The sequence below is a fragment of the Bufo bufo genome, chromosome 3, assembly GCF_905171765.1.
Source record: "Bufo bufo chromosome 3, aBufBuf1.1, whole genome shotgun sequence".
NCBI classification, from domain to species: domain Eukaryota; kingdom Metazoa; phylum Chordata; class Amphibia; order Anura; family Bufonidae; genus Bufo; species Bufo bufo.
The window spans coordinates 314,221,191-314,242,088 of record NC_053391.1 but is presented as its reverse complement, the minus strand read 5'-3'; the positions used below and the strand labels follow the sequence as shown (position 1 = coordinate 314,242,088).

The following is a 20,898-nucleotide window of genomic DNA, read 5'->3' as shown; positions in this document are numbered from 1 at the left end:
GGCTGCAGTACCGTCTGATATCCAGTCTTCCCGTTCAGCCAAGTAGCTGCTCAGCTTCCCGAATTTCTTCAGGTATCACGCACACGTCATTTTGTCTGTTTTCCATGCTTCTTGTCTCGCTCTCACACATCATCTGTAGTCTCCCTGGATCCCCCAGGCTCGTTCTGTCTCTGTAATCCTGGATCGCCCAGGCTCGTTCTGTTTCTGTCATCCTGGATCCCCCAGGTACACGCTGTCTCTGTCATCCTGGATCGCCCAGGCTCACTCTGTCTCCGTCATCCTGGACCGCCCAGGCACACGCCGCCTCTGTCCTCCTGGGTCGCCCAGGCTCGTTCTGTCTGTCACCCTGGATTGCCCAGGCTCGCTCTGTCTCTATCATCCTGGATCACCCAGGCCCACGCTGCCTCTGTCATCCTGGTTCGTCCACTCCCGTTCCGTCCAGGCCTTCCTGAGCACGTTGGGTCCACTTACACGGACACTTTCTCTAATTTGTCTTCTACCTGCACCTCCAGGGTTAATTTTCAGCCTGATTCACTCGGGTATTCTTGTTGACCAGTGTCCACCTGAATCGCTCAGATCCACGTACTGGCTGTCTTTTCCTAAAATAACTCAGACGTCAGCCACCATTAGGGTCCATCTTAGTTTCCACCCCATACCTTTCCGGTGCCTTTCCTGAAATCTCAGGACATTTAACAGCCTGGCACCTGCCTAAATCGCTCAGGCCCATGTCTCCACCATGTCGCTCGGGTCTTCTTTTCCTATCACGGCACGTACACGTCCAGGATCGCCCAGGGTCAGGTATTTCATACTGAGTCACTCAGGACCTCACTCGATTCACTCAGGTCCATTCGGCTTGTCAACAGATTCGATTTTAGTTCCTCTATTCACCAAATCACCCGACCCCGTCAGCACATCCCGGCCCTCTTTTCCCGGCAATCCGCATCTTCGGGTTGGGTCCTCCCTCTTGTAAATCCACACTCATCCTTCCTTGCTCCCCGTCCACGGTCCTCCGTTCCCTCATCTTCCTTCTCTTCCCGGCTCTCCTAAAGCGGTATTTATTAAAAAGAAATAAAATAATAATAAAATCTAATTGGTACAAGTACTTCTTCAGTACGCCTGACCTGGGGGTATCTACAACTGTAATTAGGTATAATTGCATGTATTGTTTTCTATTTTCATTTATTTGGCAGTACATTCCAGCCGAGAAGCCATGGTTGGCATCGGTTGGCAGGAACGGGGCTGGCCGGCCTGTTCTCCATTCCGGTGGGAGTGGGCTGGTCCTGCTTTTGCTAGGGGGGAGTTCAAGTATGGAGACAGAGAGGGGAGGAAGCGCATGCCAGAGCTTCTATTCCTGGGAACAAAAGATGAGATCAAAAAAAAAAAAAAAGCTTCAAGAACGCAGCGGAGAGACCAGACACTGGTGTGACCAGTAAGGTGCTGCCTTGCGGACACTGCTGCGGGGTCAGGGACTGCTGCTCTGATTCCCATCACCTATACTACCACTAGCCCAGGTCAAGTTTAAGTTGGAACCTCCAGTGGACCCCTATACCCACAAGTGCCAATCAATTGCTGCACAATCGCTCTATGCCTCATCGACTGGGGCCAGAAACTGCACCTTCCACTGCTGCTACTAGATGTAACATAAGTTATCCCCTCTAGTGTAGCTAACTCCATGAATGTTGTCTTAGTAGTGGGGTTTTGTTGCCGTGCTATTTTCCGGTTTCCTAAGGTACCATTTTGGGCAATCTTTTCTTAAAACAAACAGGGCTGCGGTACTGTCTGATATTCAGTCCTCCCGACCAGCCAAGTAGCTGCTCATCAGCTTCCTGAATTCTTCAGGTATCACGCATATGTCTTTTGTCTGTCTTCCCTGCTTCTTGTCGCACGCTCACATCATCTGAGGTCCCCCTGGATCGCCCAGGCTCGCTCTGCCTCTGTCATCCTGGATCGCCCAGGCCCGCTCTGCCTCTGTCATCCTGGATCACCCAGGCTCGTTCTGTTTCTGTCATCCTGGATCACCCAGGCTCGCCCTGTCTCTGTCTTCCTGGATCGCCCAGGCTCGCTCTGTCCCTATCATACTGGATCGCCCAAGCTCACTCTGCCTCTGTCATCCTGGTTCGCCCAGGCTCGCTCTGCCTCTGTCTTCCTGGATCGCCAAGGCTCGCTCTGCCTCTGTCATCCAGGATCATCCAGGCTCGCACTGCCTCGGTCGTCCTGGATAGCCCAGGCTCGCTCTGCCTCTGTCTTCCTGGATCGCCCAGGCTCTCTCTGTTTCGGTTATCCTGGCTGGCCCAGGCTCGCTCTACCTCTGTCATCCAGGATCGGCCTGGCTCGTTCTGTCATCCTGGATCGCCCAGGCTCGCTCTGCGCCTGTCATCCTGGATCGCCCAGGCTCGCTCTGCGCCTGTCATCCTGGATCGCCCAGGCTCGCTCTGTCTCTGTCATTCTGGATCGCCCAGGCTCGCTCTGCCTCTGTCATCCTGGATCGCCCAGGCTCGCTCTGCCTCTGTCATCCTGGATCGCCCAGGCTCGCTCTGCTCCTTTCATCCTGGATCGCCCAGGCTCGCTCTGCTCCTGTCATCCTGGATCGCCCGGGCTCGCTCTGCTCCTGTCATCCTGGATCGCCCGTGCTCGCTCTGCTCCTGTCATCCTGGATCGCCCAGGCTCGCTCTGCTCCTGTCATCCTGGATCGCCCAGGCTCGCTCTGCTCCTGTCATCCTGGATCGCCCAGGCTCGCTCTGCTCCTGTCATCCTGGATCGCCCAGGCTCGCTCTGCTCCTGTCATCCTGGATCGCCCAGGCTCGCTCTGCTCCTGTCATCCTGGATCGCCCAGGCTCGCTCTGCTCCTGTCATCCTGGATCGCCCAGGCTCGCTCTGCTCCTGTCATCCTGGATCGCCCAGACTCGCTCTGCTCCTGTCATCCTGGATTGCCCAGGCTCGCTCTGCTCCTGTCATCCTAGATCGCCCAGGCTCGCCCTGTCTCTGTCATCCTGGATCGCCCAGGCTCGTTCTGTCTCTATCATTCGGCATCGCCCAGGCTCACTCTGCCTCTGTCATCCTGGTTCGCCCAGGCTCGCTCTGCCTCTGTCTTCCAGGATCTTCTTGTTACCTCCCGTGTCGTTCGGTTCAAATAACTATTTCCCTCCTAACAGTGTGGGTAGTCTTTTTGCCCACTTATTCAGGCCTACCCCGCACTGGCTCCGGGCACAGTTCAGCCAGATAGATCATGGAGGGTGATAGGCATCCCTCCCAACTCCACGCCAATGTACACCTCAGCCCCTACCACAAATTATAGTTACAGACTTTCTTCAGATCCTCTGCACCAATCTCAGTTTGGATATGACCTATGGTCTAACTGATGTCATCTTCACCTCTAGAAATCAACAGGGACATCAGTTAAAATCTACAAGCAAATAGTGCAGTTTTATAAACTTTGTTTATATCTGAACATTCTTCAGTAAAATCACAATTTTACCAATACAACCAGCAATTGAAAAACATGCTAATTGCAGAAAAAGCAGTGCGGTTCTTGTATGCACGTCCCACACCCGTACAGCACTATAAACGTGACGCAGTGTTTTTAACTACATTGTAAAAATATATGAGCTTACACTTCTAAAACTTCCCTATCTTTTCATATTTTCAACATCACATGCCTGTGAAACGTGATCACATGTCCTTGAAAAACGAACATGTGATGAATGTTTTTTTAAAGAACATCACACGTCTTTTTTAAGACCAATGGTAGTCTATGGGGTTATTCACACAGCAGTTTTTTTGATGGTCAGTGAATAACGGACGTCAAAAAATTGAATATGTTTTATATTGTCTGTTTTTCACTGACTGGCTGCCCCCATACAATTGAATGGGTCAGTTTTTAACGTCCATTTCCCAGAAAGGCATCAGTGAAAAAAAGTCCGTTAAAAATGGACAGTTTATCAGTTTTTAAGGGACGCTTTCTTTCACTGCCGTGTGCATGTAGCCTCACATTGCTTCCAAATGCATCCTACCAAGGGAATGTGCTGATTCAGTAATACCTTTTACTGCTAAAAAACAGAGGTATTAGAATATCACACATATTTGACCGTTTCTCAGCATCAAAACCACTTTGCTCACCGCCACCTCATAGTATCCCCCAAGGAGCTGTAATCTTACATTCTTATCTCGCATTCCTTCCAGCTCTTGTCTGCCTGCTTCCTCAGTTCCTGTAGTGACATATAGATAGATGTCAGACAGCTACAAGCTACCATTCCACAGGTTAAAGGCAAATGACGCCAACTCACCATTCGTCCATCTTTTAAATCTCCACGTAATAACGAGTCAACAGGAAAAGAGAGGATGCTGTTCAGGTTGTGTATCTACAAAAATGCATTGACGAGTTAAAGGAACGTAAATTTACTTTTTTGTTGTCATCTTACTTTCCTCCTAAAATACTACTTCTGCATTGCTGCTAAAGATTACTCATTGAACAGACAACCATTGTCCAAACTGTCCCCCATCTGGAGCTTTAAATCTGCTGAGATCAACAGAATGTACCTAGGGGCTTTGCAAAAGTATGACATATCGAGCCAGTGGTTGTGGCTTCTCTTGGAAACTAAAGAAAACCATCACAGCCAGAAAATCAGAAAATAATACAAGAATCGATAGTAAAGCACTGGTTAAGTACAGTAAAAGCAGAAAAGTTTTACAAAAAAAAACTGCTCCATTTTGCACATTTTAACTTCTTGTACGGTTTATTACACTTTTCTTTGCTTTCATGTTTGCAAAACGTTTTCCTTTTTTGTCCTCTCACACTCAAAGTCTGCATACTCCCAACAAGTTCTCTGGGTGTTTCTCTTTAATTGGAGCCATATGAAGAGGAAAATGTGCTGTCAGGTCAGCAGTTACACACAGGGGTGGGGAGCTAAAGATTCATAAAGTGAGAACTTATAAGAGTACACTCACCATGTTACTGAAGAGCGCGCCCAGCTCCCTTGAAAGGACAGACAAGTTCAGGAAGCCGGTGGTTAGCTCATGGTTGTTGGTTGAGAGCTGGTTGGAACCCAAAGCCTGCAGAGCTTCCACAAAACTCTCCTGAGCTTCCACAAACGCTGGAGTTTAAGGAGAAATATTCTCTGAGAGTCATAGACACAGAAGAGGGAGCTCATACTGTCATTATAAATGACAATTATAACCGGAAACGTCCCATAATCGACACCTATCACCTCGACAGGATAAGTATCTGATGCTGGAGGTTCGAATGCTGGGACCGGCACTAATCAAAAGAATGGGGATTCAGTGTCCCCCATATAAATGGAGCGCTGGTCATGCACTACCACTCCATTCAAAATCTATGAGACTGACAGAGATGGCAGAGCATTCTCATGAAGCATAGGGGTCCCAGTAACTGGAATCCGCCCGCTCTGCAATCAGATACTTATCACCTATCCTTTACATAAGACCCGTCACCTCTCCTGACATGTCTGGTGTAAGAGCTATTTGCATTCCCCATGTGATAACAATTCCAAAGCATCTATTCTTATGACTCTGTGATGTGTGATTCCTTATTGAAGTTAAGAATGAATTACAAGCAGTTTGCAATGAAGGTCCAGATGGGTGTTACCAGTTTTTGGGGGGGAAGGGGGGGTCCCTGCACTATCTGACAACTGTTAGTAATTCATGCATAATAGCACATCACAGAATCATAAGAATAGATGCCAGACTTGTCTTTACGGGTAGGATGCAAGTTTTTGCTGAAACAGACATATCAGGAGAGGTGACGGGCCCCTTTTAAATGCTACTGTGTGCATTACTCTTCATTTTAGAATATGCAATCAATATCTAATCTGGATCCCCATCATATGGATGATTTATCCTACTGATATGTTTTAATGTCTGTGCTGGAAAAAAACTTGTGATAGTGAACAGTATTTTGCCTAAATTCTGATGGGATAGTCAGTTCCATATGCTTTAGTGCTCATTCACACTACCGTGGTTTGGTTCCGCATCAGAGCCGCGGCTCGGGTGCGGACCCATTCACTTCAATGGGGTTGCAAAAGATGCGGACAACACTCTGTGTTGTTCCGTTCCGTGGCCCTGCAAAAATTATAAATCGTGTCCTATTCTTGTCCGTTTTGCGACCAAGAATAGGCATTTCTATAAAGGGCCGTCCTTTCCGTTCCACAAATTGCGGAAGGCACACGGGCGGCATCCGTGTTTTGCGGATCCACAATTTGCGGACTGCAAAACACGGCACGGTCGTGTGAACAAGCCCTTAATATGTTGTTGAATATCGCTAGCTAACACTCACACAAAGCAGGCCCACCCAAGTATCTCACTCTTCAGAGTCTTCATTTTCTGTTTTCTTGTGATCATGACCTTGAAGGGCCTGTACAGTGGACCCCTGAAGTTCTGGATCCCTGTCAGTAGATCTTCCTTCACTGTTTGGTAAGGCGAGGTGATCACAACATATACTTAGATAAATGACATTCTGATCCTCTATTCCCCTGGAAATAAGAACTGCCAGAGGTGTTTGGCAGATGCTTATCCCATTCTCTTATTGTGGTAGTGAACATGCACGCCATCCAGGCTCGCATGTTGATGCAGGAGCTGGAGGCAGCCAGCTGCCTGGCTTCTGCCAGAGTCTTTTATTGCTGGATCCCAGGAATTGTTTTGGGAAAGAGAATGGGGATTATCAACTTTAACTAAGAAGAAAATCAGACTTTCTGTTTTTGCTTGTTGTTTATCACTAAAGGCTTATAGTATAAAGCTGTAAGGAAAATAATGATCTGTATGCACTGAAATACTCATCTGCTTCCATTATACTCACACAGGCCTGAAGTATAGATGGATCTAACACTCTTCCGAATCCTGCTCAGAACCTGCAGGTCCGTCTCTAAACTCTATGAGTGAAAAAACCAAACATGAGAAAATAAAAGGGGTCATCATAAAATTACCTATTATTTAAATCAAGGGGTCAGTTATCAAACTGGTGTAAAGTAAAACTGGCTTAGTTGCCCATAGCAAACAGATTCCTCCTTTAATTTTCCAAAGGAGCTGTCAAAAATGGTAGGTGGATTCTGATTGGTTGCTATGGGCAACTAGGCCATTTCTACTTTACACCAGTTTGATAAATGACACACAATTTTTTTATGTTAAACATATTTCTAAAGAACTTTGGTGACGTTAGTTTTAATTTTCCATGTCACTACCTATATTCAAAAAAATCCTAAAATCCTGCAGTTTTCACATTAGCCACTAAGCCTAATAATAGGCGCCACTTCTTGGTCTTTACAGATCACTCTTCATCATTATCATCACAGTCACGTTTACAATGACAGATATCACCTATATATACAGTGGAATGAAAGAATTCCGCAGCACATCCAAGTGGTAAAGAAGTATAAGAAGCTTTATTCACCAAGCATGCGACGTTTCAATCCTCTCAATGGAATTTTTTTCTCAAGCATATATACAGTGGATATAAAAAGTCAGGTTTCTGTGATGTAAAAAAATGAGACAAAGATAAATAATTTCAGAACTTTTTCCACCTTTAACCACTTCAGCCCCCCTAGCTTAAACACCCTTAAAGAGGACCTTTCACTTGTAAAAACAATGTGAACTAAGTATGCTGACATATAGAGCGGCGCCCGGGGACCTCACTGCACTTACTATTATCCCCGGGCGCCGCTCCGTTATCCCGTTATGCCCTCCGGTACCTTTGCTCCTTAAGTTATAGTAGGCGGTGTCTGCCCTTGTCCTGTGGGCGTCTCCTTCTCCTAGGCTGCAGCGCTGGCCAATCGCAACGCACAGCTCACAGCCTGGGAGAAAAAACCCTCCCAGGCTGTGAGCTGTGCGCTGCAATTGGCCAGCGCTGCAGCCTAGGAGGGGGAGACGCCCACAGGACAAGGGCAGACACCGCCTACTATAACTTAAGGAGCAAAGGTACCGGAGGGCATAACGGGAAAACGGAGCGGCGCCCGGGGATAATAGTAAGTGCAGTGAGATCCCCGGGCGCCGCTCTATATGTCAGCATACTTAGTTCACATTGTTTTTACAAGTGAAAGGTCCTCTTTAATGACCAGGCCACTTTTTACACTTCTGACCTACACTACTTTCATCATTTATTGCTCGGTCATGCAACTTACCACCCAAATGAATTTTACCTCCTTTTCTTCTCACTAATAGAGCTTTCATTTGGTGGTATTTCATTGCTGCTGACATTTTTCCTTTTTTTGTTATTAATCGAAATTTAACGATTTTTTTGCAAAAAAATGACATTTTTCACTTTCAGTTGTAAAATTTTGCCAAAAAAACGACATCCATATATAAATTTTTCTCTAAATTTATTGTTCTACATGTCTTTGATAAAAAAAAAAATGTTTGGGTAAAAAAAAAATGTTTGGGTAAAAGTTATAGCGTTTACAAACTATGGTACAAAAATGTGAATTTCCGCTTTTTGAAGCAGCTCTGACTTTCTGAGCACCTGTCATGTTTCCTGAGGTTCTACAATGCGCAGACAGTAGAAAAACCCCACAAATGACCCCATTTCGGAAAGAAGACACCCTAAGGTATTCGCTAATGGGCATAGTGAGTTCATAGAACTTTTTATTTTTTGTCACAAGTTAGCGGAAAATGATGATTTTTTTTTTTTTCTTACAAAGTCTCATATTCCACTAACTTGTGACAAAAAATGTGGGCCCCTTTGCCCACCTAGGCTGCAAAAAAGTGTCACACATCTGGTGTTGCCGTACTCAGGAGAAGTTGGGCAATGTGTTTTGGGGTGTCATTTTACATATACCCATGCTGGGTGAGATAAATATCTCGGTCAAATGCCAACTTTGTATAAAAAAAAATGGGAAAAGTTGTCTTTTGCCAAGATATTTCTCTCACCCAGCATGGGTATATGTAAAAAGACACCCCAAAACACATTGCCCAACGTCTCCTGAGTACGGGGATACCAGATGTGTGACACTTTTTTGCAGCCTAGGTGGGCAAAGGGGCCCACATTCCAAAGAGCACCTTTCGGATTTCACCGGCCATTTTTTACAGATTTTGATTTCAAACCACTTCTCACGCATTCGGCACCTAAAATGCCAGGGCAGTATAACTACCCCACAAGTGACCCCATTTTGGAAAGAAGACACCCCAAGGTATTTCGTGATGGGCATAGTGAGTTCATGGAAGTTTTTATTTTTTGTCACAAGTTAGTGGAATATGAGACTTTGTAAGAAAAAAAAAAAAATCATCATTTTCCACTAACTTGTGACAAAAAATAAAAAATTCTAGGAACTCGCCATGCCCCTCACGGAATACCTTGGGGTGTCTTCTTTCCAAAATGGGGTCACTTGTGGGGTAGTTATACTGCCCTGGCATTCTAGGGGCCCTAATGTGTGGTAAGTAGGTAAATGACCTGTGAAATCCGAAAGGTGCTCTTTGGAATGTGGGCCCCTTTGCCCACCTAGGCTGCAAAAAAGTGTCACACATGTGGTATCGCCGTATTCAGGAGAAGTTGGGCAATGTGTTTTGGGGTGTCTTTTTACATATACTCATGCTGGGTGAGAGAAATATCTCGGCAAAAGACAACTTTTCCCATTTTTTATACAAAGTTGGCATTTGACCAAGATATTTATCTCACCCAGCATGGGTATATGTAAAATGACACCCCAAAACACATTGCCCAACTTCTCCTGAGTACGGCGATACCAGATGTGTGACACTTTTTTGCAGCCTAGATGCGCAAAGGGGCCCACATTCCTTTTATGAGGGCATTTTTAGACATTTGGATCCCAGACTTCTTCTCACGCTTTAGGGCCCCTAAAATGCCAGGGCAGTATAAATACCCCACGTGACCCCATTTTGGAAAGAAGACACCCCAAGGTATTCAATGAGGGGCATGGCGAGTTCATAGAAATTTATTTTTTTTGGCACAAGTTAGCGGAAATTGTTTTTTTGTTTTTTTTCTCACAGTCTCCCTTTCCGCTAACTTGGGATAAAAATTTAAATCTTTCATGGACTCAATATGCCCCTCAGCGAATACCTTGGGGTGTCTTCTTTCCGAAATGGGGTCACATGTGGGGTATTTATACTGCCCTGGCATTCTAGGGGCCCTAAAGCGTGAGAAGAAGTCTGGAATATAAATGTCTAAAAAATTTTACGCATTTGGATTCCGTGAGGGGTATGGGGAGTTCATGTGAGATTTTATTTTTTGACACAAGTTAGTGGAATATGAGACTTTGTAAGAAAAAAATAAAAAATTTCCGCTAACTTGGGCCAAAAAAAAAGTCTGAATGGAGCCTTACAGGGGGGTGATGAATGACAGGGGGGTGATCAATGACAGGGGGGTGATCAGGGAGTCTATATGGGGTGATCACCCCCCTATAAGGCTCCATTCAGATGTCCGTATGTGTTTTGCGGATCCGATCCATGTATCCGTGGATCCGTAAAAAACATACGGACATCTGAATGCAGCCTTACAGGGGGGGTGATCAATGACAGGGGGGTGATCAATAACAGGGGGGTGATCAGGGAGTCTATATGGGGTGATCACCCCCCTGTCATTGATCACCCCCCTGTAAGGCTCCATTCAGACGTCCGTATGTGTTTTGCGGATCCGATCCATGTATCAGTGGATCCGTAAAAATCATACGGACGTCTGAATGGAGCCTTACAAGGGGGTGATCAATGACAGGGGGGTGATCAGGGAGTCTATATGGGGTGATCACCCCTCTGTCATTGATCACCCCCCTATAAGGCTCCATTCAGATGTCCGTATGTGTTTTGCGGATCCGATCCATGTATCAGTGGATCCGTAAAAATCATACGGACGTCTGAATGGAGCCTTACAGGGGGGTGATCAATGACAGGGGGGTGATCAATGACAGGGGGGTGATCAGGGAGTCTATATGGGGTGATCAGGAGTTAATAAGGGGTTAATAAGTAGTGTTGGGTGCGAATATTCGCGATGCGAATATTTCGCGCGCATATCGCATATTCGCGATTTCGCGAATATTTAGAATATCGTTCTATATATTCGCGAAATCGAATATTCTTTTTTTTTCTTTTTTTTTTTATTATATTTTTTTCTTTCCCACTTCCCTAAAGTTGTTCTTACCTGTCCTTTGGATTCCTGGCTTCCTGGCTGCTCCAGTCAGTGGCGTTTTCAACTTACTGCTATATTCCATATCCATATTAGCTAAATTACAATCTAATCTATATGTGTATTTTACGAAATTTCGCAATAGTCGCAATTGCGATGCGAGTAATATAACACGAAATATTCGCATGAAGATTTCAACTTAGCACTGCTATACTCCATATTCTAGCCTAATATGGAATATAGCTGTGCTAAGTTTAAATCTTCATGCGACTATTTCGTGTTATATTACTCGCATCGCAATTTCGACTTTTGCAAATGTTCTTAATATTGCTCTAACTTCGTCTTTTAGAATATTCGTAATATTCTAAGAGACGAAGTTAGAGCAATATTACGAAATTTCGTAAAATACACATATTAGCCTAGCCATAGTCATTAGCATAGGAACGTTGCCTTATACTATCAAGATAAATTTTCGCAATATGCGAAAAAATAATTTCGCGATAATTGGAATAATTGCGAATATTCGATTTCGACGAATATAACACGAATATTCATGCGAATATTCGCGAATATTCGCGAAATCAAATATATGGCACCTCCCGCTCATCACTATTAATAAGTGACAGGGGGGTGAAGTGTAGTGTGGTGCTTGGTGCTACTTATTACTGAGCTACCTGTGTCCTCTGGTGGTCGATCTAAACAAAAGGGACCACCAGAGGACCTGGTAGCAGGTATATTAGACGCTGTTATCAAAACAGGGTCTAATATACCTGTTAGGGGTTAAAAAAAATCGCATCTCCAGCCTGCCAGCGAACGATCGCCGCTGGCAGGCTGGAGATCCACTCGCTTACCTTCCGATCCTGTGAACGAGCGCGCCTGTGTGCGCGCGTTCACAGGAAATCTTGCGTCTCGCGAGATGACGCATATATGCGTGACTCCGCGCAGGGCTGCCGCCTCCGGAACGCGATCCTGCGTTAGGCGGTCCGGAGGCGGTTAATGTGACCTATAAACTGTACCACTCAATTGAAAAACAAACTGAAATCTTTTAGGTAGAGGGAAGAAAACAAAGAAAACTAAAATAATATGGTTGCATAAGTGTGCACACCCTTAAACTAATGCTTTGTTGAAGCACCTTTTGATTTTATTACAGCACTCAGTCTTTTTGGGTATGAGTCTATCAGCATGGCACATTTTGACTTGGCAAGATTTTCTCTTCTTTGCAAAAACTCTCCAAATCTGTCAGATTGCGAGGGCATCTCCTGTCCACAGCCCTCTTCAGATCACCCGACAGATTTACAATCAGATTCAGGTCTGGGCTCTGGCTGGGCCATTCCAAAACTTTAATCTTCTTCTGGTGAAGCCATTGCTTTGTTGATTTGGATGTATGTTTTGGGTCGTTGTCATGCTGAAATATGAAGTTCCTCTTCATGTTCAGCTTTCTAGCAGAAGTCTGAAGGTTTTGTGCCAATATTGACTGGTATTTGGAACTGTTCATAATTTCCTCTAGCTTAACTAAGGCCCCCGTTCTAGCTGAAGAAAACAGCGCCAAAGCATGATACTGCGACCACCATGCTTCACTGTGGGTATGGTGTTCTTTTGGTGATGTGCAGTGTTGTTTTTGGGCCAAACATATCTTTTGGAATTAAGGCCAAAAAGTTCAACCTTGGTTTCATCAGATCATAACACCTTTTCCCACATGCTTTTGGGAGACTTCAGATGTGTTTTTGAAAAATGTAGCCTGGCTTGGATGTTTTTCTTCGTAAGAAATGGCTTTCATCTTGCCACTCTACCCCATAGCCCAGACATATGAAGAACACGGGAGATTGTTGTCACATGTACCACACAGCCAGTACTTGCCAGATATTCCTGCAGCTCCTTTAATGTTGCTGTAGGCCTCTTGGTAGCCTCCCAGACCAGTTTTCTTCTCGTCTTTTCATGAATTTTGGAGGGACGTCCAGTTCTTGGTAATGTCACTGTTGTGCCATATTTTCTCCACTTGATGATGACAGTCTTCACTGTGTTCCATGGTATATCTAATGCCTTGGAAATTCTTTTGTACCCTTCTCCTGACTGATACCTTTTAACAATGAGATCCCTTTGATGTTTTGGAAGCTCTCTATGGACCATGGCTTTTGCTGTGGGATGTGACTAAGAAAATTTCAGGAAAGACCAACTAGAGGTGCTGAACTTTATTTGGGGTTAATCAGAGGCACTTTAAATTCACAGTGGGTGATATCACAGCTTATCTACTCCCTCTTGACCTCTGCACACGTTACAGAGCATGTCTACAAAACTCTCTTATAGAAGTCCCCTCATGTTCAGTGTGTCTATTGTCCTTGTGGCTGCTGAAAACTATATCTGTAAATGCTGTTAGCAACAGCTCAGGCAAGATGGCAGACCCCATAATCATGTTCAGGAAACAGAATAAAAAAGCATTCCCTTTAGGCCTCTTTCACACGACCGTATGGCTTTTTCAGTGTTTTGCGGTCCGTTTTTCACGGATCGGTTGTTCCGTTTTTTGTTTCCATTTCTGTTCTGTTTTTCCGTTCCGTTTTTCCGTATGTCATATACAGTATTTACATATAAAAAATTGGGCTGGGCATAACATTTTCAATAGATGGTTCCGCAAAAACGGAACAGATACGGAAGACATACGGATGCATTTCTGTATGTGTTCCGTTTTTTTTGCGAACCCATTGACTTGAATGGAGCCACGGAACGTGATTTGCGGGCAATAATAGGACATGTTCTATCTTTCAACAGAACGAAAAAACGGAAATACGGAAACGGAATGCATACGGAGTACATTCAGGTTTTTTTTGCGGACCCATTGAAATGAATGGTTCCGTATACGGAACGCAAAAAACGGCCTTAGGGCTTCATGCACACGACCGTTTATTTTTTTTCGATTACCGGCCGTTTTTGCGTTCCGTATATGGTCCGTATACGGAACCATTCATTTCAATGGGTCCGCAAAAAAAACCTGAATGTACTCTGTATGCATTCCGTTTCCGTATTTCCGTTTTGTTGAAAGATAGAACATGTCCTATTATTGCCCGCAAATCACGTTCCGTGGCTCCATTCAATTCAATGGGTCCGCCAAAAAAACGGAACACATACAGAAATGCATCCGTATGTCTTCTGTATCTGTTCCGTTTTTGCGGAACCATCTATTGAAAATGTTATCAAATACAAAAAACAGAAAGTCAGTCCTGTGTCCCAACACGGACAAGTTACTTGCGCTGCTGCAGGTCCCGAAGTAGTGTGGTAGGTCGTTCACACCGATATAAGCAATTCAAAAGGGTTTTGGAACCGCGCTGCTAGAGACTATGTCTCCCGGTCATCAGTGAATAAAAAAGGGTGTCAGCCCCTCTCCTCAATACCCGCCGGATCCAGTCCTCCCCAGAACTCTCTCACTGCAGGGTTGAAAGGAAATGGGCAGAATAGTGAAGCACCCTTTACACTCTTTTTATAAAAAGGTTTTATTCTACTCACAAAGGTTCGTAGACAAAAGGCATAAAATCAATATCAGTCGTCACATTCCTGCCCGACCCGGGTTTCGCTACCTTGCTTCTTCAGGGGCGATAACTCGGGCGCCCCTGAAGAAGCAAGGTAGCGAAACCCGGGTCGGGCAGGAATGTGACGACTGATATTGATTTTATGCCTTTTGTCTACGAACCTTTGTGAGTAGAATAAAACCTTTTATAAAAAGAGTGTAAAGGGTGCTTCACTATTCTGCCCATTTCCTTTCAACCCTGCAGTGAGAGAGTTCTGGGGAGGACTGGATCCGGCGGGTATTGAGGAGAGGGGCTGACACCCTTTTTTATTCACTGATGACCGGGAGACATAGTCTCTAGCAGCGCGGTTCCAAAACCCTTTTGAATTGAAAATGTTATGCCCAGCCCAATTTTTTCTATGTAATTACTGTATACTGTATATGACATACGGAAAAACGGAACGGAAAAACAGAACAGAAACGTAAACAAAAAACGGAACAACGGATCCGTGAAAAACGGACCGCAAAACACTGAAAAAGCAATACGGTTGTGTGCATTAGAAACATAGAATGTGTCGGCAGATAAGAACCATTTAGCCCATCTAGTCTGCACAATATACTGAATACTATGAATAGCCCCTGGCCCTATCTTGTATTAAGGATGGCCTTAGGCTGGGTTCACACTTGAGCGTTTTACAGCGCGTTCAAACGCGCTGTAAAACGCTCAACACATGAAAACCAATGCTTCCCTATGGCCCTGGTTCTCACTTGAGCGTTTTACAGCGCGTTTGAACGCGCTGAAAAACGCCCTACACTCAAACAAGTTCTTGAGCTTCTTTGGGGCGTTTTGACGCGCGTTTGTGGCCATAGGACACTGCAGTCAATCACACAAACGCGCGTCAAACGCGCGTTTACTATTGCAAAAAACGCACATAAAAACGCGCGACAAAAACGCGCGTTAAACGCGCATATCAAATACGCTCAGGTCTGAACCCAGCCTTATGCCTATCCCATGCATACTTAAACTCCTTCACTGTATTTGCAGCTACCACTTCTGCAGGAAGGCTATTCCATGCATCCACTAATCGCTCAGTAAAGTAATACAGTCGTGGCCAAAAGTTTTGAGAATGAAACAATTATTAGTTTTCACAAAGTTTGCTGCTAAACTGCTTTTAGATCTTTGTTTCAGTTGTTTCTGTGATGTAGTGAAATATAATTACACACACTTCATACGTTTCAAAGGCTTTTATCGACAATTACATGACATTTATGCAAAGAGTCAGTATTTGCAGTGTTGGCCCTTCTTTTTCAGGACCTCTGCAATTCGACTGGGCATGCTCTCAATCACCTTCTGGGCCAATTCCTGACTGATAGCAACCCATTCTTTCATAATCACTTCTTGGAGTTTGTCAGAATTAGTGGGTTTTTGTTTGTCCACCCGCCTCTTGAGAATTGACCACAAGTTCTCAATGGGATTAAGATCTTCAGGCCATGGACCCAAAATGTCAACGTTTTGGTCCCCGAGCCACTTAGTTATCACTTTTGCCTTATGGCACGGTGCTCCATCGTGCTGGAAAATGCATTGTTCTTCACCAAACTGTTGTTGGATTGTTGGAAGAAGTTGCTGTTGGAGGGTGTTTTGGTACCATTCTTTATCCAAGGCTGTGTTTTTGGGCAAAATTGTTAGTGAGCCCACTCCCTTGGATGAGAAGCAACCCCACACATAAATGGTCTCAGAATGCTTTACTGTTGGCATGACACAGGACTGATGGTAGCGCTCACCTTTTCTTCTCCGGACAAGCCTTTTTCCAGATGCCCCAAACAATCGGAAAGAGGCTTCATCAGAGAATATGACTTTGCCCCAGTCCTCAGCAGTCCATTCACCATACTTTCTGCAGAAGATCAATCTGTCCCTTATGTTTTTTTGGGAGAGAAGTGGCTTCTTTGCTGCCCTTTTTGACACCAGACCATCTTTCAAAAGTCTTCGCCTCACTGTGCGTGCAGATGCGCTCACACCGGCCTGCTGCCATTCCTGAGCAAGCTCTGCACTGGTAGCACTCCGATCCCGCAGTTGAATCCTCTTTAGGAGACGATCCTGGCGCTTGCTGGACTTTCTTGGACGCCATGAAGCCTTCTTAAGAAGAATTGAACCTCTTTCCTTGAAGTTCTTGATGATCCTATAAATTGTTGATTGAGGTGCAATCTTAGTAGCCACAATATCCTTGCCTGTAAAGCCATTTTTATGCAACGCAATGATGGCTGCACGCGTTTCTTTGCAGGTCACCATGGTTAACAATGGAAGAACAATGATTTCAAGCATCACCCTCCTTTTAACATGTCAAGTCTGCCATTTTAACCCAATCAGCCTGACATAATGATCTCCAGCCTTGTGCTCGTCAACATTCTCACCTGAGTTAACAAGACGATTACTGAAATGATCTCAGCAGGTCCTTTAATGACAGCAATGAAATGCAGTGGAAAGTTTTTTTTGGGATTAAGTTAATTTTCATGGCAAAGAAGGACTATGCAATTCATCTGATCACTCTTCATAACATTCTGGAGTATATGCAAATTGCTATTATAAAAACTTAAGCAGCAACTTTTCCAATTTCCAATATTTATGTAATTCTCAAAACTTTTGGCCACGACTGTATGTTCTCTTGTAGCAGTTTTTCTTCTTTTAAATATTCTCTCCTCTTTTACCTGAGAGATGGGTCAGAGTAACGCCTCATGCACACACCCGTAGGCTGTCGGTGCCCATGCTGCAGGATATCCATGTAACCACCGTCTGAAGATGTGGACCCATTCCCTTGAATAATTCCGCGATCCAGGTACTATTTTTTTGCGGTGAGGAGGCATGGACAGAAAGCCCACAGACGCTTTCCGTAGTGCTTCCGCTTTTTACCACACCGTATCTGGTGGATTGTGAACCCCTTCAAGTGAATATGCACATTACGGGCATGGACAAATTACGGTCGTGTGCATAGGGCCTAATTCTGAGGGATGGCAAGGCTAGGGCTTTATGGCTGCACTAAATGCCACTACCATGATCACTAACCTATAGAGGACAAGACACTAGCAATGTTTCTCATTGTAGGTAAACCATGAGGTAGCATGGTAGTCACCATGAAGCTCTAGTCTTCATGCCAATGAGGGACATGCAGAAATAAATAATGGTATAAAATGGGAACAATATACAGATTAATGGTATATATCAAAAACACGGCACCGAAGATATCTCACAATCTGCTAATCCACAAAAGAGGCCACACATTTTAAGGGGAACTCCAGTAAAATGCAGGATGCATCAAACAGGTGATATCTCCACACTCTTGATACTCAGTGACAGAAAAGTGACATCACACATATAGACCCACTCACATCACTCATGAGACTAAACCAATGGTTGCGACTAGAAGAGAGGCTCTTAGGAGAATCATTAGAGACATATCACCAGAAGCCATCCTGCCTGACGGCATTCTCCACCTCCCCGCTCGCTAAGGCCTCATACACACGACCATATCTTCAGTCCGCCTCTAACCCGCATATTTTTGAAGATCGGATGCGGACCCATTCACTTCTATAGGGCTGCCAAAGATGCGGACAGCACAATGTGAGCTGTCCTTATCCGTATGTCCGTACCGCAGACCCACAGAAAAGGTAGAACATGTCCAATCCTTGTCCGTTTTGCGGACAAGGATAGGACATTTCTAGAGAAGTTTGAAAAAAAAAATGGTGGCATGCACATGAGATTTGCGGACCAGAAAACGGATACGGTCGTGTGTATGAGCCCTGACCCCGACAAAATGCACACAAGGGCCCATGCAAACCCCTCAAACTGTAGCACTTTCTACCACTCACTGTCTGAGCGTCAGGGAGCCTTCACACGCAGCAGATTTTGTTGCAGAATTTTTCTGCGACTGAAAATCAGTTCCATTCTTCCGAATGGGGTTGTTTTGGCAGCAAGCAACGTGTGAAGACACCCTTGCTTGACCTCCTAATATAGCATTAGGCTAGGGCTACACTGCAACTGATTTCGCACCAATGTCGCACGACAAATTTTGATAACGATAGTCTATGATGTCGCACTGCGATATGTGACAAGCTGCAACTGTGACACACCTAATGCTATATGTCAGGACGGCCACATTCACATCACCACTAGTGATTTCCGTTAGACCCCATGCATACGACCGTATACATTTTGCTGTCTGCAAATAGTGGATCAGCAAAATACAGATGCAGTCCGTGTGCCGTTTGCATTTTATGTGCAGACCCATTGTTTTCAACGGGTCCGTGGTGCACATTTTGCGGACACGTTCCAACTTTTTACGGAACGGCCATAAGGATGCGGAAAGCACATGGAGGATCTGTTTGCTTTCTGCATGTGTATGTCTGTTCTGCAAAAAAAAAAAAATAGAACAAAATGTGGACCGTGGAGCCATTGAAGTCAATGGGTCTGCAAAAAATTTGGACGCAACATGGACCGTATACGGTCGTCTGCATGAGGCCTTAGAGTAGCAGAACAAAGAAAATAACTGAAACCAAAAGAGCCAAACAGACCCCATCGACTACAATGAGGTCCATCCAGTTTTTGTCTGGAGATTAAAACTCCTGCATGGAGAACTTTTTGCGGCCACTTTTTTAGGGGAAATCTGCAATTTAGCCACCAACGCAGGTGTGAACAAGCCCTAGGTTTGTGGACTAACAGGTGCAGGATGGGCACCCCACTAAATGTACACAATGCACATTTGGGGTCATGTTTTTCTCCTCAAAAAAAGTCACTAACGTAAACAGATTCCATGAATTGTGTGACCAGACTGGACAGCACAGAAAGGTCAGCTTTTGGTGGCGGACACATGCCTGTGGTGGTGTGTGATCCTCCTGAAGGAGAGGTAAGGAGTTCTATTAGGGGAGGGGGCTGGGAGTTATTTTATAGCCACTGGTATGCGGATATAACCCCCCCCCCAAACCCACCCCACCCCCTTTGCTTTAGTTCTCCCACAAGGTGTGACATAATGACACAAGAGGACACCGCAACCAAAACAAAGAACTGCAATCAACAGCAGTGTACGGAAAATGGTGACTGCAAACCCCAGAAGTAGACAGTAGATAGGTGGGCATTGCACTCACCTCCTCCAGGGCACTCACTCCCTGCCTGCACTGCTGCACTCTGCCCAGGACGCTGGGTGAAGGTCCCTGAAGAAGTTCTGAAGACACCTCCTGGAAGAGCGACATTGGGGTGACGTCTGGCATGGTGGCCAGCTCCTTCATGGACCTGAGATGATGCTGCTGGACTCTCACAGGACGTTAGCTCCAGGCTGTGCACTGACTTGCTGCATTCCTATGTCAATGGCTCCTGTCTGAATGCAGGGGATCCGATGCTAGCCACAAGTTGGCATCCTGAGCCTGTACTCAATGCGCCCTGTAGATTTCACTTTCTCTTAGGAGAGAGACTTTTTCCTACAATCCGGATTATGTGTTGATAGGCTCCTTGGGTGGGGATTAGCTGCGCACCCATCAATCGGGCTGTCTTCTGGAGTCACTTCACAGGAGTAGGGGTCTCTGGGCTCTCCCCCTCCTCCTCCTCCCTCCTCTCCCCGGGCCTATCCCAGTCACATGACCAGTCGGTCTAAGAGCAGAGTCTGAGCATGTTTGCTTCTGCTGCACAGCTATGTGACCTGCAGTGTGTGCTCACCTGTGCATGTTGTGTGTGAAGAGGAAACTGCCCCTGGGTTTATTCCACTTTTCACATTTAGGAGGAAAAGGATTCCACTTATTTTTGTTTGACCAGCCAACACCCTGAAGCAACTGTGTACAGAAAGAACCTAGAAAAGGAGAGAAGACAAGGGGCATCTAGTGTAAACCTGTGTGAGGTAAAAGCCAGTGCCTAAATGCCCTCACCTCCAATCTATCCTCAACTGATCCTCCTCTCCCCTGCTGCCCCTCTGTCTCTTCTCTTTCCCAGTCCCTTCACTGGCTCCCCATTACCCACAGAACCCAGTACAAAACTCTAACTATGACATGCAAGGTCATCAACTACTTTTCCTCTCCATATGGCCTCATGCACACGACCATGGCGTTTTTTTGCGGTCCGCAAACCGCAGATCTGCAAAAAACGGAAGCTGCAATTTGCGGAATGGGCGGCCCATTGTAGACATACCTATTCTTGTCCACAAAATGGACAAGAATAGGACATGCTATGGTTTTTTTTTGCGGGGCCTCGGAACGGAGCAACGGAGCCTAAATCTGTGTCCTGATCTCCTGGTAACTTCCCACATGCAATCTCAGATGCTCACAATATCTCCTTCTCTACTCTCTTATC

At 45.3% G+C, this 20,898-nt stretch overlaps 1 protein-coding gene across 2 annotated transcripts in view; it reads right to left on the bottom strand.

Moving 5' to 3' along the window:
* ASAP3 (ArfGAP with SH3 domain, ankyrin repeat and PH domain 3) overlaps positions 1 to 20,405 on the bottom strand; it is a 112,258-nt gene extending 91,853 nt beyond the window's left edge. For both annotated transcript variants that reach the window (XM_040424298.1, XM_040424297.1), the window contains exons 1-5: positions 19,707 to 20,405; positions 6,809 to 6,881; positions 4,945 to 5,090; positions 4,284 to 4,358; positions 4,156 to 4,205 (exon numbers count right to left, since the gene is read on the bottom strand). In XM_040424298.1, coding sequence (XP_040280232.1) covers positions 4,156 to 4,205; positions 4,284 to 4,358; positions 4,945 to 5,090; positions 6,809 to 6,881; positions 19,707 to 19,847 — 485 coding nt within the window. In that variant the 5' untranslated portion in view covers positions 19,848 to 20,405. The remainder of the gene's footprint in view (positions 1 to 4,155; positions 4,206 to 4,283; positions 4,359 to 4,944; positions 5,091 to 6,808; positions 6,882 to 19,706) is intronic.
* Positions 20,406 to 20,898: the final 493 nt, after the last annotated feature.